Source organism: Glycine soja, chromosome 20 (genome assembly GCF_004193775.1).
Source record: "Glycine soja cultivar W05 chromosome 20, ASM419377v2, whole genome shotgun sequence".
Classification (NCBI taxonomy): Eukaryota; Viridiplantae; Streptophyta; class Magnoliopsida; order Fabales; family Fabaceae; genus Glycine; species Glycine soja.
This window is the reverse complement of record NC_041021.1, coordinates 28,067,658-28,077,652: the sequence shown is the minus strand read 5'-3', so window position 1 is coordinate 28,077,652 and position 9,995 is coordinate 28,067,658. Positions and strand designations below refer to the sequence as shown.

The window sequence follows — 9,995 nt, the reverse complement described above, 5'->3', positions numbered from 1 at the left end:
CTTCTCATTAGACAAAAAGAAAAGTCAATCAAACAACCACTGTTCACTGTCCATTCAAACAGACAGACCGTCCTCTTCTCTTTTTCCTCACTACCTCGTTATTGGCAGAAACACCCTCATTTTATACACTTCTCTTTTCTTTTTTTCACCCTCTTTTCTCTTTGTCTTTCCATCATCAAGTTTTGAGCTTATTCACGACAAAAGCAATTATTCCATTCACTGTGATTAAAGCTAGCTTGTTGCTTTGCAACATATTTTATAGTACCACAAGATTGAATAGAAGCAGCTTTTGATAATCCACATAACTTTACATACAAATCAGAGAGAGAGAGAGAAAGAAAGTTGCATCACATGCAATCCACTTTCACATGCAAAGCCAAAATTTGCCTCACTAACAAGAAAGGCATAAAACCCTCATCATATCAATGGCGCAGACACTAGTCTTGGTGTACTCAAATGCACTGCTATAAGCTAACACACACATATAAATATATACCTGCATCTTCCTCATACTACCAATATCTGAGAAATAGAATTTTACTAATTCTTTCAACCCAAATTGGCTGAACCTCATTGAACCAAATCTCCATTTAAGTTATTTTTTCTAAACCTAGTATCCCTTCGAAAAGTTTGGTTTAACCAAAACTCCAAATTCTCTTTGTGAGGTATTATTATATATTGTTGTGGAAGTTGCAACAAGTTGGAAAGATGAGAGCAGGAGTTTGCAGCATACAGCTACAGGCTCTGACACCAGAGGCTGCAACCCTAGTTAAACAAGCTGTTACTCTTGCCACAAGAAGAGGTCATGCTCAAGTGACCCCTCTTCACATTGCCACTGTCATGCTTGCTACTTCCACAGGCCTTCTCCGCAAAGTTTTCCTTCAATGCCACTCTCACCCTCTCCAATACAAGGCACTAGAACTTTGCTTCAATGTTTCCCTCAACCGTTTGCCAGCACCCACACCAAGCCCTCTTCTGAGTCCTCCATATTCCACCACTCCCTCACTTTCCAATGCCTTGGTTGCAGCCTTCAAGCGTGCTCAGGCTCACCAACGCCGCGGTTCGATTGAGAACCAGCAGCAACCCATTCTGGCCTTGAAGATTGAGATGGAGCAGCTCATAGTCTCTATCCTTGATGACCCTAGCATTAGTAGGGTCATGAGAGAAGCTGGTTTCTCTAGTGCCCTTGTTAAAACAAGGGTTGAACAAGCTGTTTCAATGGAAGTTTGTTCACAGCACCAAGCTTCCAAGGAAAACACCACCACCAAGCTTCAAGTTCTTGGTGGTAGCAGCAGCATGTCCCCATCTAGATCTTTTGGTCAATTTGGGGCATCATTCAAGTCTATAGACCATGTTGGTGATCATGTAGATGATGTAACTAGTGTTTTGAGTGAACTTGTGAGCAAGAGGAGAAACACAGTCATTGTTGGGGAGAGTCTTGCTAGTGCTGAGGGAGTAGCTAGGGGAGTGATGGAAAGGTTAGAGACAGGGAGTGTTCAAGGAGAGTTGAGGTTTGTGCAATTTGTGAGTCTTCCTCTTGTCTCCTTTAGGAACATTAGCAAGGAGGAGGTTGAAAGGAAGCTTGTGGAGCTTAGAAACCTAGTAAAAAGTCATGTGGGGAGAGGGTTAATTCTATACTTGGGTGATCTGAAATGGTTGTTTGAGTTCTGGTCTAGTTATTGTGAGCAAAGAACAAACTATTACTGTTCTGTGGAGCATATGGTGATGGAGCTTAAAAAATTGATTAGTGGAAATAGGGAGAATAGTAGGTTGTGGCTTATGGGGATAGCAACTTTTAGAACATACATTAAGGGCAAAGCATGTCACCCCTCCCTTGAAACTATTTGGGATCTTCACCCCTTTACAGTTCCAGTTGGTAGCTTGAGCCTTGCTTTAAATTTTGATAGGTACGTAATTAATTCATTCTTCTATGTACTATTTTCTGCTTTGAATATTATTATTGTATTTTTTTTAGTGATATTGAATTTGCTTTTGTTTTTCTTTGTTTCAGTGATTTTCATGTTCAGGAGAGAAGCAAGGTAACATTCAAGGACGAATCTTTTGAAGAACGAGCCAAAGTGCGCAAGTATCTAACTTGCTGCAGAGATTGCTCATTGAATTTTGAAAAAGAAGCTAAAAGCATTGCTAGTAGTTTTACTATAAGCAAGAGAGATTGCACCACTAGCTTGCCAACATGGCTCAAAAATTGCAAGGCAGAGAGAAGTCGCATGATGGAGGATCAGGTTATTATTATAATTAACCACTCTTGCTTCAAAATAATAACAAGACATGGATTAATTTATGGATAAAAGTCTTGAAACTGATGTTTCTGTGTTTTTTGTTTTGAACCAGGAAAATGCTAAGCTTTGGGATATTTGCAAGAAATGGAACTCATTTTGCAGTTCAGCACATGGATTTCCGTCCAATCTTGAGAAACCATTTTTGTTCATTTCATCCTCTCCTTCATCCCCTACTTCAGTCTCTTCACATGAAAGAAAGCCTAGTTTAAATCTGAGCCACCTAAACTGGCCAGTCATTTCTGAACGAAAAGAAGTACCTAAAGAATGTGAGTTATACACTGAGACTACTGTTAGAAATGATTCCTATGAAGGAAACTTGATAATGTTCATGCCAGAGAGGAACCATCCTAAGCCAGACCTTTTATCAAATCCAAATTCTAGCCCCAATTCCGCTTCTTCAAGTGAGGCAGTGGAAGGTTTGGACAGCACTCAAATGTTCAAGGACCATAATGATGAAAATCTGAAGATTCTATGTGATGCATTGGAGAAAAAGGCTCCACAACAGAAAAAAACAGTGAAGGAGATTGCAAGCACTGTGCTTCTTTGCAGGTCAGGAATGAGAAAAGTAGGGAATCACTTAGTGAAGAGAGATGATAGGCAAGAAACTTGGTTTTTCTTTCTAGGTGTGGATTCTCAAGCAAAAGAAATGGTCTCAAAAGAGCTAGCTAAAGTAATTTTTGGCTCTTATAGTAACTTTGTCTCCATTGGTTTAAGCTGTTTCTCTTTAACTCATGAGGAGTCCAAAAATAAAAGGGCAAGAGATGAGTTTGGTGGCAGTTATCTTCAGAGATTTGGGGAAGCACTGAATGAGAATCCTCATAGGGTGTTCTTTATGGAAGATTTTGAGCAAGTTGATCACTTTTCTAAAAAGGGTGTTAAGCAAGGAATTGAAAGTGGAGCTATAACCCTTCCTGGTGGTGAATCTGTGCCTCTCAAGGATGCAATTGTCATTTTCAGTAGTGAATGCTTCAGTTCAGTACTGTCAAGAGCTTGTTCTCCTGCAAGAACTACTTCTCCATTTTCAGATGAAGACATGAAAGAGAATATTAACAACTCAGAGGAGAAAATTTCATGCCTCTCTTTGGATCTGAACATGGCCATTGAAGTTGATTTGCAAAAAAATGTGCATTTAGATGGAGAAACTGATGAGATCCTAGAGTTAGTTGATAAGAAAATTAATTTTAAAATATGAAGGGAAATAGTTTTCTATATTTTTTTTTCTTTTTCGGGTGATAATTTTGTTATATATGTTTTCCACTTATTTAGTGTTGCTTAGTTAGACACTTGGTGAGGGAATGAAAGAAAAACTGTTAGATATAGGTACACAACTTTATGTGTAATTTACATGCTTTGATGGGGTTGGCACACTTGGGAGATTACGCATCTGTATAAATGTTAAGTAATTTGATCTTCTTTCTTCATGTGCCAGTGTGCCTATTGTTTTATATGTTAACAACACTAATATAAATTATGCATTTTCATGAAATTTATCATTTTATTGCAATTATATTCCACACATGTATATCATGTACCAGTGTGAATAAAAAATTAATTTATTGCCGTCAAAACACATCTCTAATTAAATTAATGTATTATTATATGTTTAATTTTCAAGAAAATTAATTTATATGATAGTATAATATAACTATCGGAGTTTATAAGCATGTGACACAGAAAGTTAAACAATCAGTTCCAATATTTTTCAAGCAAATTAATTTTATGATTATACATAAGTTGTTTAAGCATGACACAAACTCAAACAATCAGCTCCGATATTGATTTTTCTTTTCCTTCCTATATAGATATTTAGAGGGCATGTGAACTGTGAAGGCCTCGTTTTAATCATTTAATTTTACAAATTTGGTTAAGATAGATTTAAATTATTCATGCGTTTGTATGATAAAAAAAACTCTTACGTTCTCACGTAATGTATGTTAATAAAAAGATAATTCAATAACACGTATCTCGATTCATGTTAAGCTATATGATTGTTCAGAAGAGAAAGATGAAAATGAGATTTAATTTGTGAGAGAAAACTACCCTCTACCTTATTAGTGTTTCTGCATTTTAACAAAATTAAAATATATTTTTCATTCCTATAACATTAGTAAAGTTTAGATTTTGTCCTAAAAAAAATATTTATTTTTTGTTTTTGTAAAATTGTAATGTATCACATTTTGATTTGGAATAATATTCAGATAAATTTAAACCTATGTGAAAATTTTGAAGATTAAAAATTATCATAAATTATAAAAAAATTGTCACACGTTGTAGAAGAAGAAAAAATATAATTTGTGACAATTTTTTTGCAATTAATAATAATTTTTCTTCAATTAATAATAATTTTTAACCTTTAAATTAATAACAGTCACCAACTATTACATATAGGTTCAAACTTATCCTAACTTAGTCTACACTAAAATATAACACATTTTAATTTTTACTAAGACGAAAAATATTATAAAGACAAAATTCAAATTTTATTAATTTTATAAGAAAAAAACATATTATTAAGCCTTTTAACGATGACAAAATTTGTTTACTCACTTGTTATTAAAAAAACGCACTAAGTACGAAGATAGAGACATCTTGAGACTGTTAAAATTCAAGGACCAACCCAATAGGGACACTCATAAAATAAAACTCAATACAATGTCTATAAATTAGTTGGTTTAGTGTCATAATATAACTATTGATCATAATTAATATAGTGAAAATTGAATATAGTTCTTCATAATTAAAAATAATTCATAATAATAATTAATACTAATCCATACAATTAAGTAATTAGTCTAAGATTTTGCTGATGAAAGTAGTGAATAAGGAAGACTACAAGAACTTTCACAAGTCTCAAAACACACTAGGAACATATCCGATTTCTCATGCACAATGTCTTGGTAAAAACTCTTGGATGTCTTGCTGATTATATCCTCTAAGCTAGGATTATTTTACTCGACGTAAGTGGCAACATGAGCTATGCATCCCCATGTTCTTTCGAGTCACTTTATCTCATGGACAGTTCAAACAAGTCTTTCAAGGAAATAAGACTTGTCAAAAGGTTAAAGGTCATCTTAGGGTATATGAAAGAATGATTCATAGCGTAAGCATTCGGCAAAGAAAAAGGCTTGCTAACATCTCAAAGTACATTAAAAAGCACTTTCCACAAATCAATAAGTCAAAAGTTAAAATCGTTTAAAGATGATGCATGAGGATCTAATACTTCAAATACGAAGCAAATTGCAGAATTATGTAGATGCGTCATTAAGAAGAATATATCATGCTGGATGGAATGAGTATCTTAATTCATGTGTGAACATATATTATTTTATTCCTTCGATTCCTTATAGTCTCGTTCTCACTCCAAATTAAAATAAAATGCTTTAATTATTAAATACCAACCATAAAACCAAGTTATTGCTATTATTTGCATGACTAAGTCATATATAATGGAGTATTTAAAATAAAATAGATTTTGTGCAGTGAGAGGGAAAGTAACAAGAATATCTGTCGTTAAATTTGTTTATACATTAAAAAGTTAATAATAAAATATAAGCTCAAAAATATTTAAACCACTATATTTTGAATGCAAAATTGGCTGGTTGGGTGCACATTTCAGTTAAGTTATTTTATGGTGCAATCCCTTCTATTTAACCTAAGCAGCCAACTTTTTAAGGAACTTTAATTTATAAGCAGCGACCATTCAAGCATGAGTCATTATTTCCTTCTTGGTTCATGATGTACCTAAATAACCTTGGAAGATTTTTTCGTACTCAATTTTTCTTTTGTGTTTAGTGGTATACTTTATGAAAATTGCCAAAAGTACCCTCTCGTAGCATTACATAAGTAAAAAGAAAAGGAATGCATAAAAAAAACAAAAAAAACTCAAAATTCTCTCTTTCAATATAGATAAAACATTCATTGTTTAAAAGTTTTCCCTCCAAGAACATATGATTTGTTTTGAGATGACGGGGTAAGTTTCACTTTAGAGTGTCTCCAGATTTCAAAGTTTTAAAAATTGTACGTAGTGGTTTAAGGGTATAAAGATACTAAATTAAATTAAGATTTAATAGTATAATCATGATTAAAAAAATTATTTTAATTTTTAATATGACATATTAAACCTAATATAATATTTATTGTTTCATAATATTAAAAATTCAACTTCATATATATATATATATATATATATATATATATATATATATATATATATATATATATATATATATATATATATTAATATCAACATTGAACTCTATTTGAAATTAAATCAAATTTTTTTTTACAAAGTATACTTAAGAGTTTAATAGTTATATATTATTAGTATAAGAGAAAAATATACTATCAATCAATTAAAATTAATCATTGATATATTTTTTAGAGTAATTATTATAAAAGATAATAAATTTATTATATATACTAATTTATAATTAAATAATTATGTAAAATTATTTTATAGTATGTATATAACTTATTCTTAATATACTTTATTGTAAACTGACTTTTCTTTGGTTCTTTACAAAATTGATTTTTCATACTAACTAATCTAATATCATTTCATAGTTGCACTAGTCCAATCCGTTTTTGAATCTTATTTGATATATAATATTTAAATTATATAATCAACATTTTAAGGAAATATTTTTTTTTTGTCTGACGGAGAATTTTAAGAAAAATTATTAAAAAAAATAATTTTCATACACTACTGACAATGTAAAATTTCGTGAGCTATTAATTAATTAACCATCACCCCATACATATGTAACTGCTATGATTGAATATCTTATCATATAACAATTTATGATTGCATGAAATTATATACAAAAGCTTTTAAATGTGCATTGTAATTAAATTCTTAATGAAAAGCCTTAATGTACTTTTTACCTTTAACTTTTTACTTTTTGATGGATTTTATTCTTGATATATTAATTTGAACTTTTTTTTTCAGGAAAAAAACTTACCAATTTTACCTTTCATAGTTAAGTTAATGTAACAGCATTAAAGTTGGGATTAAAATTTGACAAAACAAATAAAATATTGAAATAAAATTTATCAAAAAATAAAATATGCAATTATTTTAGCATGACACATTGATTCAAAGGATATACATATTGTATTCTATTTCAAGGTATAATTATAAGTATTGTTTGGAACAATAAGATAAAATTATAATATTTTATATAGTTGGGGATAAAAGAGTATATTATTTATTGGAGGATACTTGAACATGATCGTTTTCATTACATGTTTCACAGTTTACTATTACAATATATGGATTTTTTTAACTAACTAACATGATAATTGTGCTTCTGCAAATCGACTACTTCCACACATCTTATAGGCACATAAACAATGTAATACATAAACAAAAAAAATAAAATATTGAAATAAAATTTGTCAAAAAATAAAATATACAATTATTTTAGCATGACACATCAATTCAACTACAGAAGTAGGATACATATTATATTCTATTTCAAGGTATAATTATAATTAAGTATTATTTGGTTGTTTCTAAAAAAAATCAACGAGAATATTAGATTATAATATTTTATAAAGTTGGGGATAAAAGAGTGTATTATTTATTAGAGGATACTTGAACATGATCATTCTCATTACATGTTCCAATTTTTTTAACTAACTAGCATGATAATCAAGCTTTTGCTGGGTGACTCGACTACTTCCACACGTTTTATAGGCACATAAACAATGTAATACATAAACAAAATAAAATAAAATATTGAAATAAAATTTGTCAAAAAATAAAATATTCAATTATTTTAGCATGACACATCAATTCAACTAAAGAAGTATGATACATATTGTATTCTATTTCAAGTTTAATTATAAGTATTATTTGGTTGTTTCAAAAAACAAATCAATGAGAAGATAAAATTATAATATTTTATAAAGTTGGAGATAAAAGAGTGTATTGTTTATTTGAGGATACTTGAACATGATCATTCTCATTACATGTTTCATAGTTTACTATTACAACATACGGATTTTTCTTAACTAACTAACATGATAATCGTGCTTCTGTCTTAGGGTGACTCGACTACTTCCACACCTTTTATAGGCACATAAACAATGTAATACATAAACAATTTACTAAGGTCATTATTGTTGATTAAAAGAATCAATGTTTAATGGAATCAATATTTTTTAGTGAGTACATTGTTTACATAAGTCTAAATTACATTTCTTTTGCGGTTAATTAATAAGAAGTAACAATAAGATCAAAACCTTTGAGGAAGAGTAAATATGATGAAAATTTGTATATTTAAAAACATGATACCATGCGCAAAATAAGAGTAGATATAGATAGAATTAAAAGTTAGTATATTAGCTATAACAAAAAAATAATAGGATAAATTGTGTTGTATATAATGATATAGTATTATATGATAAATTGATCTAATAAATACATGTGAATTGATCAAAGTATTTTTTAATATAGAAAAAAATTAAAAATAAAATAATTAAAATACTAAAAAGTATTCTAATCTTATCCAAATCTTTAGCTATTTAAAACCAAAAAATGGCAACAAGACAAGGCAGAAATAGATGTCCCCATCGCCTTCTTCACTCAATAAAATTAAAACCAAAAATTAAAATAATGGAAAGCCAAAAAGATATTATAACCTTATCTTAATTTGTAATTACTTAACACCAAAAAATGTATAAATGATAAATGTAAATATACATGACAACCAGGTGCGGCGGGGATGGGTATGTCATTTCCCACCCCATCCTCATCCTTTATCCCTATACTTATTGAGGATTACCCTCCTTGTCTCCATTTGTGGTCGGGTATATTCATCTCATCCCCATCCTTCTCCACTAAAATCACTATTACTTTAAAACAATATATTTGTAGATATTTTTTCTCCACTTTTAAATTGAAAACTAATTTTAGATGTCACTTAATTGAATAAGACATAAAAATACAATTATTCATAACATAAACTCAACCCATCACAATGAAAAAATTTCAAATCTCGGGAAAAGTTTAAATATATTTTAAGAAAACATAGTTAATTGTTTAAACTTTTTGAAAATGCAAAAAGAGTAGAAGTATTCAAATAGAGAAAATATATTTGATTATAGTCGTACACTTTTTTATTTGATTTAAAATATTTAAAAAATAGTATCATATATTATAGAATGATATATTAGATAACACAACTGGGAAAGGAAAGAATATTGTCAATTCCAAGATTTTCTTGCATTCACCAAACACCCTCACCTCATTCAATCATATTGAAATAAACCCAACTCTATCACAAATAAATAGAATAGCTCCAAAAATGGAGTGATTTTGAAAGCATAAAATGAAATCATATCATCAAAACGATTAACTGCATCTTGCTACCCTCATTTATTCCTTTAAAAAGAGCTCTCCATGTCATCAAACCTTTAACATGCACCACAATAAGCACCAACTACACCCTATCAACTTCTCCACGATAATGTAAAGTTCTTAAGCTTCATCTTCCCTAAGGATACCTATGCAAGGAACTATTCTTCATAACTCATAGCAAGAACTTCTTCATAGTAGCTTATGAGTATCTAGGACATTTATATATGGCATGTTTTAGTTAGAATTCGACATTTATATATGGTGTTGTGGTTAGTTGAGTAGAATAAATGGTTGTGGTTTAGAAAGTGTCTGGGATTGGAATCATGAGTGCA

General features: G+C 30.2%; 1 protein-coding gene across 1 annotated transcript; it reads left to right on the top strand.

The window, feature by feature from the left end:
* The first annotated feature begins 290 nt into the window (after positions 1-290).
* LOC114402515 (protein SMAX1-LIKE 3-like) lies at positions 291-3,725 on the top strand. The gene is made up of 3 exons (XM_028365119.1): positions 291-1,907; positions 2,012-2,243; positions 2,353-3,725. Exons 1-3 carry the CDS (start codon positions 709-711, stop codon positions 3,490-3,492), a joined length of 2,571 nt encoding a protein of 856 aa, XP_028220920.1. The 5' UTR covers positions 291-708; the 3' UTR covers positions 3,493-3,725.
* Positions 3,726-9,995: the final 6,270 nt, after the last annotated feature.